The sequence below is a fragment of the Sus scrofa genome, chromosome 9 (genome assembly GCF_054392235.1).
Source record: "Sus scrofa isolate SSC_HxYL_T2T_F1_AM1 chromosome 9, Sscrofa_HxYL_maternal_Yorkshire_Landrace_v2.0, whole genome shotgun sequence".
Taxonomy (NCBI): Eukaryota; Metazoa; Chordata; class Mammalia; order Artiodactyla; family Suidae; genus Sus; species Sus scrofa.
The window spans coordinates 39,384,891-39,401,994 of record NC_139391.1 but is presented as its reverse complement, the minus strand read 5'-3'; the positions used below and the strand labels follow the sequence as shown (position 1 = coordinate 39,401,994).

Genomic DNA, 17,104 nt, shown 5'->3' with positions numbered 1-17,104 from the left:
AGGCTGGAGGAACAATGTCTCCTGACCATTTACATTTTCTTATTCTCACAATTCTGCATTTGATGATGCAGATGTGTTGATGTGTGTTTTGGGAGCACACTGGGCAGAGGATAGTTAGCATTTTGGGAGACCTCAACTAAGAATCCCTTCAGTTACTCCTTCCCCTCCTTTCCTTCAGTGCATGAATCAGGAGAGGATAAAGAATATTCTCTGATTACACACTTTGTAGAATTCAATTGGAAATAGCCACCCCCCCACCCCAACTTAGGCCTTCAAGCAACTGGGATAGAGTACTCATTGTTGACTCCCAAGGCTTAGTTCTAAATTATTTTCTACAAAAGAAAACTCCCCAGCTGTAGATAGATTCCCTAAACCCAGCAAGGGGTCTCATAGATGCTATGGCAACACCGATAGCTCAGGTGATTTAAATCATTCAACACACATTCCAAACTCACACTATTAAAACACCAGAAGAATGCTCCAAGGATGAGTTTGAGTGAGTTACAGCATCATCTTTGAATGTGAAAGACAGCACCTTTTTTGGTTCAATGCATCATTTGTTTTGTGAGCACCAAAGTGGAGAGTAAGAAACCAAAGTGAAGCGTAACAGGCACAGTACAGAAAACATTCAAAATTAACTTGTAAAGTTAAATTGCAGAAGGCAGGTCGTTTACAACTAACTCGAAATCTGTGTTCCTCCTTTCTTTGGATGAGAGGCAGTGTTGTTGAATACATTCCTTAAAGCCCTCACACGCCTTTAACTTGTCCAGTAGTCCAAGCCCTATTAGGCAACATGCGATAATCAGAGCTAAGTGATCTCTGGCTCTCTTGGGACAACTGTACAGCCAATTTTGTATTTTATATTTAAACATACATATATAATAAGATCAGGAGTGAAAATAGCCTTCATGCCATTGACAATGTACAGATGTATAAGTCTTGATCGTCTTGATCAAGCCATAATTACAAAAGCAATTCTATTCTAATTGTTGGTCATTTTTACCCCATACAATATTTAATACTTCTTCTTGATTGATGTTTTATGATTATTATTACATTTCTTACCTGAGCTGAACTACTTCCATCCCAGGCAAGGGTTGCAGTAGATGCCTTGAAATTCGGATTTTTAAAACTCCTCTTCCAAGATAATAAAAAGTCAAGAAAACTCATATATGAAAGTCACCAATATGCCTTGCCTACTGAAATAAAAATTTTAAAGTGCAGTTTATTTTGTAGGCAGCACAACTAAAAAAAAAATTAAAATAATGAGACAAAATGTGTGTGGCCTAGTTCGATTTTTTTTTTTTTTTAAAGAATGCCTGTTCTTAGGGTTGCTGTTGATTTGTCCTGCAGTTACTAGAGAAACTCCAAGGATCTCATTCTCTTTATGGTTCATGTCTAGACATGCCTGGAGACCAGGGAGACCCATGACTTAATCTAAGTAAGAATGCTCGTGGTGTTTTAAATGCCCAAACAGAAGATTGCATTTGTTTTAGACGGCACCAGGAAGGTGCCTTCCAGGGGACTTGTTTACTGTTGTATTTAATTTCTGGGCATTTGGTGATTAGGGAGCTGGGGAAGGTGCACCAAGTAAAGGAGCTGAGATTGGTCGTTAGGAGGAAACCAAGAAGAGTGTAGAAAACAAACACCTTCTGCTTAAGCTTTGGCAAATTTATATGGGGTACATTTCCCACTCCTAAATAAAAACTAGAGTGATGGGAACTGGGAATTACAAAACACAGAGACAACTTAAGTCTCCAAATACATCATCTGAACATTCTCTATTTTCCATGGCTTTTGTTAGGGAGGAAGAAGCGAAGAATCAGACTGATGAGAAACTATTGGAGTTATAGCAGCTTCTTTTAAAACCTGTTTTTTTTTTTTTAAGTTTTCTTAGGAAATATAAACAGTGTTTTGATTTTTACATAGATCAACAAATGTCAGATTACCTTGCTAACATTTATGATACTGTATTTAGGAACTAATTTTTTATGTTGAAGCAAGACTTGATTAAAGTCAACTTGGTGCCTTTGAAGAACTAAAAAATCAATGAATCTGTTTAATTATGAGAGGAGATTTTCTTTCAGGCTAAAATGAACTGACAGCAGTTTTTCTCATTTTATACTTCTGATTCCATTTCATTTTACTCTCATTAGTAAGAGTGCACTAGATTCTTAATTAGCTTCGTTTCTCTTTATTGATTAATCGATACTGTTGCTTTCCATATGAAAATGTTAATTTATCTTTTAGTGAATCAGAAACAATCTAAAAAATAAGCTTTATAATTCATTAAAGTTGCTTGGGCTCTTAGTTATGACAACAGCAGAAGCAAACTTGTTGCATATTTACTGTCATCAGAGAACAGGTCTAGGGATCTATGGTCTAGTTGGAGAGATAGACAATTTGTATAATTAAATAAATTATAATGGATAATTAAAATAGTGATAGATACAATATAGTGAGTTGTATGTTATTTATATAACTAAGGACCAAGATGGTTAGATCAATAGGTGCTTTAAGACGCCTGAATACTGGTGTAAGCTTCATTATTGCCAGCATTAGGAAAGGGGAAAAGGAAAATCACCGAAGATGGGACACAGAGAAGGCTATATGGAAAATACGGCATGAGCTGAGTCTAGAAGGAAAAGTAGGACACAGATACAGGGAGAAGATGGAAGCATGGATGCTCTTGGTAGCAGGAGCCACTTATGAACGAAAAACACAAGCAAATTCATGGAGACTATAATATCCATGGCTAACGGGAGGGCAATGAGTGTGTCCCTAATGAGGAAATAAGATTAGAGAGGCAGCTAAGCAGGAGATAGACCATGGAGGATTTTAGATGTTAGGCCAGGGAATTTTAATTTTAATCTCATTCATTCTTCTGTCTATGGCGCTAATGACATATATGGTGTTTTTTATTTGTTTATTTATTTTTAAGATTGCTGAGGGGCCTATGACATACGTGGTGGTTTTTTTTCCTTAAGGTTGCGGAAAATGTTATTTTTCCCCAACCCTTTGTTATTTTCTTTTTTAAAATTATAGTTGATTTACAGTGCTGTGCAAATTCCGTAGTCACCCAGTCATACATACATACATACATTTATATGTATATATATTTTTTCTTTCTCTCATACTATATTCCATCGTGTTTTATCCCAAGAGACCGGCTGTAGCTCCTTGTGTTCTACAGCAGGACCTCATTGCTCCTCCATTCTAAATGTAATAGTTGGTATCTACCAGCCCCTGCTCCCCATCCTTCCCACTCCCTTCCTCCTCCCCCTTGGTAACCACAAGTCTGTTCTCTTTGTCTGTGAGTCTGTGTCTGTTTTGTAGACAGGTTCCTTTGTGTATGGTGTGTTGTTTTATAGCGATAATAGAGTGGCATAGATTGGAAGAGAGAGAGAGAGAGGAGACTGAAAGTCCATTTAGGACATTATTTTAGTGGCCTAGGGATGGGGTTAGCTAGAGAACATGGTGTGGAGGAGAGAGACTTTGTGAAGGGAACTTTTCGGGACTTAATGACTGGTTAGAGGGAACAGGAGAGAATAAGATGAACCTCCAGGTTTAAATGACAAATAGAAATGTTGGGAGGTAAATCTGGTCAGAAGAGAATTCTGACGTGTTTAGGTTTTGGTGAGTTTAGCTGCGGGCAGTAATTGTGGTAGAGTTAGATATTTGGAACTGGAACTTTGGAAAGAAGCCAGAAGTGAAAGGAGAGTGTTAATAATTCTCTGAAGGCGTAATAGTTGAAGTTACTAAGATAAATAAGATCTCCAAGACAGGTACATTGCCTTAATTTTCATTGAGCTTCTAGCACCTGCTCTGGGTCCCTCAGGACACAGTGGGTGACAATCAGCAATTTGCTTTTCTTGACTTGAGAATAAAATGAGGCAAGCAGAAGGCTCAGGACCAACTTTGAGAGCATCGTGTCCTATTTAGGGGCTGGCACGGGGAAGTAAACCTTGAGAAGGTTAGTCCACAAGGAGAAGCAGAAGAGAGGACTCTTACAAAAGCCAGGCTGTTTTAAACAGGGTCGTAGACACAGAAACATTTAAGGGAAACCACTGCCTTGGCGTCACATCATAAGGTAGAAGAGTGGAATGAGCAGAGGAATTAGAGGTGACCACATTGGCTCCAGCAGATTTGCTTCTAGACTTGATTCAGTGAGACAGTCAAGGGGCAATGAACTTCTCTAGGCTGTTGCTAAGTAGGTTGACTTTCCTGGCTGCTTCTCACCACTGACTCACCTCTGTTACTGCTCCAAAAAAATCCTTAGGTATGGGAGCTCCTGTCGTGGCTTAGCAGAAACAAATCTGACTAGTATCCATGAGGACACAAGTTCAATCCCTGGCCTTGCTCAGTGGGTTAATGATCCGGCATTGTCATTTGCTGTGGTGTAAGTCACAGACACGGCTCAGATATGACATTGCTGTGGCTGTGGCGTAGGCCGTCGGCTACAGCTCTGATTTGACCCCTAGCCAGGGAACTTCCATATGCCAAAATTGAGGTCTTAAAGAGAAAAAGAAAAGAAAAAACAACAACAAAAACTTCAGGTAGATTTTCAATATTTATAGAGATAATTTGATAATTTTAGGGGTTAAGTATAGACAACAATTAGTCTGGGTTCACTGTTGAAGAAAGTCAATTTTCCTTAAGAGCTCTATGAAGCTAAAAAAGAGGAAATTAAGTAATTATCTCACTAATTTATTTGTAAGAATAAAAATACAAAATACTTGATCTTTATTTTATTTTTTTATTTTATTAGGGCTGCAGATGCAGCATATGGAAGTTCCCAGGCTAGGAGTCGAATTGGAGCCCCAGCCCCAGCCACACCAGATCTGAGCCGCGTCTGCTACCTACGCCACAGCTCACGGCAATGCCAGATCTTTAACCCACTAAGTGGGGCCAAGGATTGAACCCTGCTTCTCATGGATACTAGTCAGGTTCGTTTCCACAGAGCCATGACAGGAACTCCAGAAAATACAAAATACTTTAAAATGCTATTCTCTTTCTCTCTGTCGTCTTTTTTGTTTTTTGTTTTTGTTTTTTCCTAAGGACGCTGATAGGTTTATTCTGTACACAAGGCCAGGCCCACAGTGCTGTGGGATCTGCCATGGTTTGGGTTCACATTGACCCTACAGTGGGGTCTGGGGGGTGAGGCTCTCTCAACACTCTTCTGGGAAAAGAGCACAGGGGCCCAAGTCTTCCTCCTGTTCGGGCAAAAGTTTTGCCGCCAGGACAGAGAGTTGTCCTTGCCTGTACAGTCTCCAATGTCATTCTCTTAAGCACCATTCTGTGTCTACTTGTTTTTATTTCTGTTCTCCCCATTTGGTACTTAAGTCTATTTTTCCAGGCAGAGTTTATATCCTTTGATTTTTAAAAATTACGTAACTCACACTCGTTATTTTATGTCTTCTGCCAACCTAAAATCTCTCTCAGGCGTTTCATCTTGCTTACATTTTGTCAAGTGCTTATCACTCTGCTCTTCTAGAGCTTGTTTAAACCTCAAGATCAAATCAGGTAGGGTTATAAGACTGGCTATGATATCAAAAGTCCAGGCAATTTAATGATCAAGTTAGATGATGCTTTAGAATTACTTTGCATATTTTTAAACTTGTATATGTACACATTTTCATTTTATAGCTGAAGTTGAACTAAAATTAAGAAGACAAATGTAGAATCAGGTTTTCAAGGTAAATATGTATTGGTGAACCTTGGGGCTTGAAGATGTCTCAGTGATCAGGTTGAATTCCCTTCTGTTAAAATGAAGAAATGTGAGTCTGGAAACTTACTCTACAAAGCCATTTTGGTCATTTTCATATTTAAAAAAAACTGCATCTCTGGTTTAGGCTTAATAAGAAGGTAAAATATGTCTTTGATGCTCTCCTTCCTTCTGTCCTTCATCCTCATTCTGAATGCCCAGAAACCTCCTATATCCCCATTTTCTGTGGCGCCTCATCCAGGCTTTCTCTGCTCTTCCAAACCTCCACGGACAAAACATAATTCTGCTCTACTGCAGATGACCCATCTGACATTTTCTAAAGGAAATCCTGGAAAGACCATGTTTTAATCAGAGGAATAGATGTCTTATAATGGGAATCTTAGACATTACATAAAAGCAGTTGGAGAGCTGTTTTGGGTCTTCAAAATTCAACCATTTATTTTTTAAAAATTTATTTTATTGAAGTATAGTTGATTTACAATGTTGTGTTAATTTCTGGTATATAGCATAGTGATTCAGTTATACATGCATACACACACATTCTTTTTCACGTTCTTTTCCAATATGGTTTATCATAGGATATTGAATATAGCTCCCTGTGCTATAAGTAGGACTTTGTTGTTTATCCATTCAATAAATAATAGTTTACATTTGCTAACTCCAAACTCCCAGTTGCCCCTCCTCCTTCCCCCTTCCTCCTTGGCAACCAGAAGTTTGTCCTCTATGTTCAACAGGCATTTTCTATTCTACTTAAATATGAGTTTGGTTTAGGCTGGCCTAACCTTCTGCTAAATCCTAATGTCTTACTTTTTTCTTTTTTCTTATTCTTTTTTTTTTTTTTAAACAGATGCACCCGAGGCATATGGAAGTTCCCAGGCAAGGGATTGAATCCGAGCCTCAGCTGTGACCTATGCCTCATCTGTGACAAGATGGGATCCTTAATGCACTGCGCCAGGTTGGGGATCGAACCCATGCCTCTGCAGCGACTGGAGCCACTTCAGTTGAATGGAAGTTGCAGGAGTCTGAACCACATCTGCTCAGATTGCGACAACGCTGGATTCTTAACCCACTGATCAAGGCTAGGGATCGAACCTGCATCCTCACAGAGACAATGTTGGGTCCTTAACCCAGTGAACCACAATGGGAACTCTTGCAGTTGGATTCTTAACCCACCGTGCCACAATGGGAACTCCTAATATCTTTTCAATGGCCACTACTACCTGGGTGTTTAATTGCCATAAAAAAACTCAGCATGTATACCTCAATCTGAACCAACTATTGTTCTTTTTATATGGGCTCTTCTGCTGAACTCAGTGATTTCAGTGATAGCATTATTGTCTTGGTTACTAATGCTTGAAACTTGAAGTAATTTTGGGATATCCCATTTCTCAGACTCTGCGTCCAAATGGTCTTGTGTACATATCTGACTTTGGATCATAAACCTCTTGAAAGGAAAGTTGAAAAAATTTTAAAGCCCACAGCACATAGCAGTGTCTAATGCTGTGGAGTAGATGGCCAGAAGATAGTTACTGAAATCAATGAGGAAATGTTAATTGATACAGAAGGTTTAGTTGTCATTAATGTGTAGGAAGTGATATAAATAAGGTGTTTAAAACCATCATAAACAAGTACCTGAAGGAAGTCTTGCATGATGTTTAGTTTCTATTTGATTCTTCTTTCCTGAAATCTAAGTACATTGTTATTCTACTGTTCTATTCATAACTTCTAAGGCCTGCCTGGACCTGTTGCAGAAAATAATGCTAGGAAAGTGTTGAAAGCCTCATCAGCTAATGTGTTTCACCAACTCAAAGTGCAATAGAATGGTATGTCATCCAGGAAGATGAAATAATGAGAGAATTATTAAACACCTTGTACCATTTAATATTGTCCATGCAAACACACACCATCTGAAAAGGAAAAATTTGAGTATGAGCTAATATGTAGGTTGCCTTTAATTCTTAAGCAAATTTTATTTCAGTAATATATGAGTAGGTGTCCTGATTTTCAATTTGGTTACCTCTAACATATATGAAAAAATAATCTTTGCCAGAGTTATCTCAGAAAAGGTTAGAAGAGAATAAATAATGTGAATTTGTCATAACAGTCTTTTTAGGCCCAAGGCATTACTAAGCAATACACTTTTCCATAGTGGCTGCACCAGTTTACAGTCCCACCCACAGTTGAGAGTGTTTCCTTTTCTCCACACCCTCTCTAGCATTTATTATTTGTAGACTTTTTAAATGATGGCCATCCTGACCAATGTGAGGTGGTACCTCATTGTAGTTTTGATCTGCATTTCTCTACTAATTAGCAATGATGAGCATCTTTTCATGTCAGACATCAGTATTTTTATTTTTATTTATTTATTTATTTATTTTTTGTCTTTTGTCTTTCTAGGGCCACACATGTGGTGTATGGAGGTTCCCAGGCTAGGGGTCGAATCGAAGCATCAGCTGCTGGCCTACACCACAGCCACGGCAACGTGGGATCTGAGCCAAGTCTGTGACTTACACCACAGCTCACAGCAATGCTGGATCCTTAACTTACTGAGCGAGGCCAGGGATCGAACCTGCAACCTCATGGCTCCTAGTCAGATTTGTTTCCGCTGCATCATGATGGGAACTCCCCAGACATCAGTATTTTTAAAAGATGTTCAGGTGTTTCCAAATACAGCAGCTGGGGAACTCCTGCCATTAGGTATGGGGAGTGAGCTATATCATGGGCAGCTGAAATAAATAAGATACTGTGGAAGCCCATTAGGTCCTAGTCCCACTTTTATCTTATTTTTATATATTCTGGACTTATAGTAGACACTTAAATACTTACTGAATTGAATTGAACTAGCTTTATTAAATAGCATCATTACGAGACATTAAGGTGCCTGGTCATTTGTTTCCATGGTCCTTACATTCCCATTTCTCGTACCTCTTAAGCATCAAAGATATTACACTAGTCGATGTACCTCCTAATATCTGTATTCCATCTCAGCTCATCACTGGTGACATTGTAACAGCCACTCACAGCACTCCAGCATGCCAGGAGCCATCTATATCCATGTTCTACTACCCCTGGAGATGAAGTTTTTATTCTTGCCAGCAGATGAGTAATCCACTTTCCAGATCCCATGTTAGAGTCTACTTTCTTAAAACATTCCTGGTACAAACTGTCTTAGACTGGGCTCCTTAGAAACAGACTCTGAAGTGGGCAATTGATGCAGAAGGTTTACTGGGGAGTTTTTTTTGAGCAATAAACCCATAAGGGAGTGAGAAAGATAGCTTTGGGCAGAGGGAGAAGTGGACCGGTGATTTGGTTGCAGTTGAGGCCTCCGCCTATCTTATAAGGAGCTCTGGAGATGGGATGGTCCTTTAAAGTTGTTGCCAACTGAGGTGGGGGCAGATTTTTTTTTTTTTTTTTTTTTTTTTTTTTTTTTTTGCCCCATATCAGCCAGTCAATGTTTGCAGCCCGGCCCTTGGGGTAGGGATAACTTTACCATGAGGTATTTTTCAAGAGCATTTTGAAATGAGAGATGCAGCTTTGAGCCATCAGCATCTGATGGTTCCAGCAGCTGGGGGAGGATTGTGTTGACGCTGAAGAGGGGAATGAGTTATCTTTGGCCAGTGGGAGCCCTTCATGTAGGCTCTCATGTCTTTTGACATGATCCATTGGTTTCGCTTCCTGCTTTCTGATATAATACATTCCAGGCTCACCTAATATATGATGTTAATTAGAACTGGAATCAGCCATTTCCGCCCCCCCCTTTTTTTTTCAAGGCTACATCTTTGGCATATGGAAGTTCCCAGGCTAAGGGGTCGAATTGGAATTGCAGCTGCCGGATGACGCCATAGCCACAGCAATGTGCGATTAGAGCTGCGTCTTTGAAGTATACCACAGTTCTTGGCAGTGCTGGATCCTTAACCCAGTGAGCGAGGCTAGGGATTGAACCTGCAACTTCATGGATGCTAGTTGGGTTCGCTTCTGCTGAGCCACGATGGGAACTCCTCCATAGATTTTTTTTTTTTTAAGTGGGAAACTGTAACTAGAGATCACAAAATGAGTGTTAGAATTATTTATTGACTCTAAGCCTTTTCAGTAGGCAGAATTAAAATACATATCTTGGTATGTAAAAAAAGCAAAGTTCATATTAATATAGTCATTTCAAATTTAACATTATAGGATTTTTACTTAATTTCTTTGAGCTTGTACTTTTATTCCTTTTTCCTTATGTTGATAATCTTAGTTCATAACAACATTAAATATTTATATTACCCTGTTCTATTCTCCCTCCCCATATATATTTATATATGTAAGTATATATATAGTTTTAAATAGTAATACTAATATTACTGTAAACAAGTTACAGCATGACCTTTTAAAACATCTTTGTATCTCTCTCTAGAATATATTCCAATGTGTTTGAGAATCACTTGAAATAAGTCTTATCTCTGTGTAGTTGTCACGAGGCACAATTTTTATCCTGTTGGCAAAATATAGGCATAGTAGATCTTAAAACTAATTTGATTTTCCATTCATTTTGAACTTCCCATTGGAATTTATTTTATCATAGACTTCACCGGTTGAAGTGAAAGAACACCATTTTGCAGAGGCATCTCCTAGGATTATATCAAAGCACTCTTCTTGATCTTAATACTATTCAGCTTGTTTTTTCATTGTAGGAGGATACATTCTTGTCAAGTTTACAGATAACAGGTAGCCAAGAAGATAAGAGAATTTACTGGATGACAAAATCAGAGTCACAAAGAATCTTGATTCTCTAATGGTCTAAATTTAACAGAATGAACTATGACAGGTAGAGCTGCAATATGCGGTTGTTTTATACAGCACTTAATGCACGAAGCATTAGAAAAGACATAAAGATGATAAATATAACATATTTATTAATAAGCGCCCACTTTTTGAGCACTTGCTATACTCAGTAAATTGAGCTACAATCCAAATCTGGCAGGCTGATTCCAAAACCTTAGGTAGACTTCTTATCCACGTTTTTATAGATGAGAATTTGAAGATTGGAGAATTTTAAAAACTTTTCCAAGTTTCTCGTGAGCTAGAGGACTGGGAGTCAATCCATGATGCTTGATTTTCTTTCTTTTTTTCCTCTTTAGGGCCACACCTATGGCACATAGAAGTTCCCAGGCTAGGGGTTGAATCAGAGCTGTAGCTGCCAGCCTACACCACAGCCACAGCAACACCTGATCCAAGCCACATCTTCAACCCACATCATAGCTCATGGCTGGATCCTTAACCCACTGAGTGAGGCCAGGAATCAAACCTATATCCTCATGGATACTAGTCGGGTTTGTTACCGCTGAGCCACAACGGGAACTCCTGATGCATGACTTTATAGCTGATTTCTTAACTGCTTTGCTATATTGACTTCTTGTAACAACTACTAGGAAAGTCCTTAACCGGGTGCTTTAATATGAAATATTATTGACTGTAATCTTGCCAACAACCCTATGAGGTCGCTATTGCCCCTCCCAATTTCACAGACAGGAAACTGAAATTTCAAGAAGTTGAGCAAGTTGGCCCAAGTTTGCATGGATAGTGAATTGTAAATTTGCAATTTATACTCATATCTGTCTGACTCCAAAGCCCATATTCTTTTTTTAAAAAATTAAAATTTATTAAAAATGTAAAAAATGTATATAATTTTAAAGTAAATTTCCACTTACAGTTATGTCAGAATGTTGGCTATATTCCGTGTGTTGAAAAACAACCTTGAGGAGTTCCCGTCGTGGCGCAGTGGTTAACGAATCCGACTAGGAACCATGAGGTTGCGGGTTTGGTCCCTGCCCTTGCTCAGTGGGTTAACGATCCGGCGTTGCCGTGAGCTGTGGTGTAGGTTGCAGACGCGGCTCGGATCCTGCATTGCTGTGCCTCTGGCGTAGGCCGGTGGCTACAGCTCCGATTCGACCCCTAGCCTGGGAACCTCCATATGCCGCGAGAGCGGCCCAAGAAATAGCAACAACAAGAACAACAACAACTAAAGACAAAAAGACAAAAAAAAAAAAAAAAAAAAAAAAAAAAGAAAAACAACCTTGAGCCTCTCTTACACCCAGCAGTTTGTGCCTCCTGCTCCTCCACCCCTAGGTTGCCCCTCCCGCTCACTCTTTGTCTGTGAGTTTGCTTCTTTTTTTTTGTTATATTCACTAGTTTTATTTTTAGGATTCCACATATAAGTGATATCATACAGTATTTGTCTTTCTCTATCTGATTTATTTCACTTAGCGTAATGCCCTCCAAGTCCATCCATGTTTCTGCAAGTGACAAAATTTTGTTTTTGTTATGGCTGAGTAATGTTCCATTATATATATAAAATATATATATCTGTCATATCTTCTTTATCAATTTTTTCTGTTGATGGACACAGGTTGCTTCCATATTTTGGCAATTGTAAATATGGAACATCAGAAGGTGCATATAACTTTTCAAATTAGTGTTTCGTCTTTTTAGTCTTTTAATACATACACTTATTAGGAGTGGATTTCTTAGTCACATGGTGGTTCTATTTTTAGTTTTAATTTTTATTTATTTATTTACTTTTAGGGCCACACCTGTGGCATATGACGGTTCTCAGGTTAGGAGTCGAATTGGAGCCGTAGCTGCTGGCCTACACCACATCCACAGCAACTCAGGGTCCGAGCCATGTCTGGGATCTATACCACAGCTCACGGCAATGCCAGATCCTGAACGCACTGATCGAGGCCAGAGATTGAACCTGAAACCTCATGGTTACTAGTCGGATTTGCTTCTGCTGTGCCACAACGGGAACTCCTACTTTTATTTTTTGAGAAACCTCCATATTGTTTTCCATAGTGGCTGCACCAATTTATATTCCCACCACCAGTGTGCAAGTGTTCCTCCTTCCCCACATTCTCACCAGCTATTATCATTTGTGTTCTTTTTGATGATAGCCATTCTGAGAGGTGTGAGGTGATATATCACTGTGGCTCTGATTTGCATTTCCCTGATGATTAATGCTACTGAGCATCTTTTCTGGTGCCTGTTGGCCATCTGCATTTCCTCTTTGGAAAATGTCTGTTCTGTTCTTCTTGAAGCCCATATTCTTAAACATTATGTTGTGCAGGAAGGAAAGATGTGACTAAACAGTAGCATTCTTGAAAGACACTACTTGCAGGTTCTGCTTGTAGCAGACACGTGATGCCACTAGCAATGAGATGAATGCACCTGAGGCTGCGATCTAGAAATACGGTACTCGGAGCAAGGGTGGTAATAACAGTCCCACTCCATTCTGTCATGGCAGAGCCCACCTGTAGCATTGTGTGGGATTCTGGACTTTACCCTTCAGAAGAGGATTACTGACATACCTGAAACTCATCCAGATGTGAGTGGCAGGTATGGTGAAAAGTTGGTGTAACATGTCCATGGGATGAACTGTTTAAAAGCTAAGAATAGTTAGCCTCCCTGCCCCCCCAAAAGAGGCGGCTCCAGGGAGGCTAGATAGCTAGTATTTGGAGTGTCTTCATGGGATAGAGGATTAAATACAGTCTGTATGGTTCCAGGGGGAGCTCTAGGCTGTACATATAAAGACTCAAAGCCTTGGATGTAGTTGCTCAAGGGGAGCAAGGACTGTCTGATATTTGGAGCTTTTTAGAAAAGAAATGCGCTTTCTTGTAAGAGAATGAATTCATTTTCACTGACGAAGAACGTGAATGACCACTTATCATGGGTGTTAAAGACATAAACCAGGTGTATATGGCTTCTTACGTTTCGTGGGTAAAAGAATCATCAGGGGGATCTTGTTAAATATTGATTCCCAGGCCTTGCCTTTAGAAGTATTGATTCAGTGGATCTAGGATAAGGTCCTGGACTCTGCATTTTTCACAAGCAGCTCAGTGGGTCCAAATCAGGTGATCCGTGACCTATACTTTGAGAACTAGTGAGGCTACGTTAAACGCTGAGGTCTCTGCCACTTATTTTACAAATAAGCATTTTAGTGAAAAATACGTGTGGTCACTATAATGACTATTCAAAGGAAGTTGCCTTTAGTTTTATAAAAGATCTGAGACACGAGTCTTTATTTTAGGATGTTGATGGTAACCGAAGACGAAAATATTGGCATGTAGGCTCTTAGGATATGACAGGAAAAGGCTCGATTCTCAATCTGTGTCATAAAAGATAAGGCTTTTACAGCAAAAATAAGATATAAGTCCAGTTTGAAAATCTTTAAAGGGCATTTTAAATAAGGATCCCATTTGGAGATGCTAAGGAACAATCTGAAGGGAACCTGGAAAAAGCTGGTCAGTTATCCTAAAGGACAGCACCTGTGTAAAGCTACCACCTATTGGGCTTTGGGGCCCAGGCCTATATAAACTGCAGCCTAACACTGACGAAACAGGTGTGGTCAGAGTGTCTTCTAAATCTGGACCTATTTTTGTTGGGGCCAAAGAGCTTTTGCTGGCAAGTATATATTTGACTAATCTTTACTTTTACTTAAAGGGCAACCTGAGAGCCACATTTTAAGAGCTACTGTATCCTGAAATGTTCTTGCTCTCTGAAAATATATTTTTAAACAGTGGTGCTTGGTGTAATTTACTGTCCCGTATCAGGATTTTTCAAAATGCTTAATTTGTGTAATGACTCATTTGTTTCTTAAGTGTATTACTGTATTTAAAAGACTTTTTCCTTGAAAATCATGAAAAATGATTTGAAAATCATTAAAGGTCAGTTGAGGAACTGATGTCCTTGGCTGTTGTGTTGATTTGAGAGTATTGATGTGCTTTTTTGGTTCACTAAGGACTAGCAAGTGACTTCTGTCTTAAATTTAAAGTATATAAAATTTCCAAATGGCAGGAATTGTTGATAATAAGTCAGACCCTTGTTTCTGTTTAATTTCCTCTTCCTTTTAATGGTTGCAGACCCCCTCATTGACTTTCCTTGAATCATGAGAGATGAAATTGCAACAACAGTCTTCTTTGTCACAAGATTAGTGAAAAAACATGATAAACTGAGTAAACAGCAAATAGAAGACTTTGCAGAAAAGCTGATGACAATCTTGTTTGAAACATACAGAAGTCACTGGCACTCTGATCACCCTTCTAAAGGGCAAGCCTTCAGGTGAGAGCTGGGATGTGGAAGGCCTGGCAAAGGGAAGTAACAAGACACCAGGAACCACCTGAAACGGTTTTGTTGGCCGCCTATAACAAATTAAAACTTTAGGGGCTCAAACTGCTTTGTTTGAACTTGGAGTTGAGAAAAGGAGACATGGTAAACGACAGTTCAGTCGAAAGCTACAGAGCAAACCTCCTTATATGTGGTGGATGAAACAATTTCTAACTTTGTTTACCATGAAGGGAAACTTTGGTGAACTAATTGTACAGCTTGGTAATGGAACCCATATTTTGAGTTGCTGTGTAGGAAGTCGATATTTTACTCTTACTTGTAAAACCGTGGAGGGTGGGGAAGGTGTTGGGGGCAGTGGAAGTGAGGCAGGAGCTGGGTAGATTGGAGTTGTTTGCCTACAATGTGATTCTCCTGCTAAAGCTCCTGTCACCACATCTTTGTTCCTCTTTTCTTGTTTTTAAAGGTGTATCAGGATAAACAATAATCAGACTAAAGATCCTATTCTAGAAAGGGCTTGTGCCGAGAGTAATGTGGATTTTTCTCACCTGGGACTTCCAAAGGAGATGACCATATGGGTAGATCCCTTTGAAGTGTGCTGTAGGTGAGTAATCTCATTGGAGTTGGTTTGTGTGCTCTGTGACCCTTGGAAACCTTAGGCTATTTAGTCAGCTCTGTGCACCTTTGTGAAAAGTGATGCTTCAAAGCCCTGGATTAGCAGGGAGGGCACAGTTTGGATGCAAACTACATCAGAACAACACAGACTTCCATTAGTGTGGACGGAGTGGGAAGCACAAAGATTTTTGCTCATTATTTGAAATTTGACTTTAATCACTGTATTTTCCTGCCAATTGTAGATCATAATGTCCACATATTAAGGGTAGTATCCGAGTTTCCTTGTGGTCTAGGAGTTAAGGTTGTGGCATTGTCAATGCTACAGCTCAGGTCTAATATTGGCCCCGAAACTTCTGCATGCCGTGGGTGCGGTCAAATAAATAAAAATTTTAAAAATGCCTATCATTAAAAAAAATTAAAGGCAGTATCAAGGGGGAAGAGAAGTTTTTATTGTCAGCAATTCAGTCCATCTGCTGAATCAAGAAACTAGTCTGTCTTTTATCTTAGTCAATTCCTAGAAAGATTGATAGAATCCTTGCTGCCCACCAGTAATGACAGCATAGTAGCAGAAAGTCATAATGTCTTTCAATTTGCTTTGCTGTCAAGCCATTTCAAATTTTTTTATTGACCTGTAGTTGATCTATAGTATTAGTTTCAGGTGTACAACATAGTAATTCAAAAAGTTGTTTCGGGAGTTCCCGTCGAGGCTCAGTGGTTAACGAATCCGACTAGGAACCATGAGGTTCCTTGATCAGTGGGTTGAGGATCCAGTGTTGCTGTGACCTGTGGTGTAGGTTCCAGACTCTGGCTCAGATCCCATGTTGCTGTGGTGTAGGCTGGTGGCTGTAGCTCCGATTCAACCCCTAGCCTGGGAATCTCCATATGCCGTGGATGCGGCCCTAGAAATGGCAGAAAGACAAAAAAAAGTTGTTTTGCTATGTATAATGTTTTATTTTTCAGATTCCACATATACGTGATATCATACAGTATTTGTCTTTCTCTGTCCAACTTATCTCACTAGCATGATATTCTCTAGGTCCATCCACATTGCTACAAATGGCAGAATTTCATCTTTTATATGGCTTAGTAATTATCTATCTATACACCACATCTTCTTTATCCATTCATCTGTAGATGGACACTTGGGTTGCTTCCATGTCTTTATTGTAAATAGTGCTGCTATGAATATTGGGGTACATGTATCTTTTTGAATTAGTATTTTTGTTTTTTCTGGATATAAACCTAGAAGTGGAATTGCTATATCATATGGTAATTCTGCTTTTAGTTTTTTAGTTTGAGGAATCTCCATACTGTTTTCCACAGTGGCTGGCCAATTCACATTCCAACAGTGTACAGGGGTTCCCTTTTTTCCACATTGTTGCCAATATTTGTTGTTTGTAGACATTTGATAATAGCCATTTTGACAGGTATGAGGTGGTGTCTCATTGTTTTGATTGCTATTTCTCTAATAGCAATATTGGGCATCTTTTCATGTGCCTGTTAGCCATCTTTTTTTTTTTTTTTTTTTTGAATGTCTATTCAAGTCTTCTGCCCATTTTTGGATTGGGTTGTTTGGTTTTTTATGTCAAGTAGTAAAGGTATCTACGTATTTCATACATTAACCCAATGTCGGTATATCATTTGCAAATATTCTCTCAGTAGCTT

At 39.2% G+C, this 17,104-nt stretch overlaps 1 protein-coding gene across 13 annotated transcripts in view; it reads left to right on the top strand.

The window, feature by feature from the left end:
* Window positions 1-17,104, top strand: part of BTG4 (BTG anti-proliferation factor 4) — a 205,705-nt gene that overhangs the window by 90,061 nt on the left and 98,540 nt on the right. For all 13 annotated transcript variants that reach the window (XR_014815247.1, XR_014815246.1, XR_014815245.1 and 10 more), the window contains 2 exons: window positions 14,623-14,821; window positions 15,291-15,428. Coding sequence is in view for 1 of the 13 variants with exons in the window: in XM_084976028.1 (XP_084832154.1) it covers window positions 14,649-14,821; window positions 15,291-15,428 (311 nt within the window). In the remaining 12 variants the exon portion in view is untranslated. The remainder of the gene's footprint in view (window positions 1-14,622; window positions 14,822-15,290; window positions 15,429-17,104) is intronic.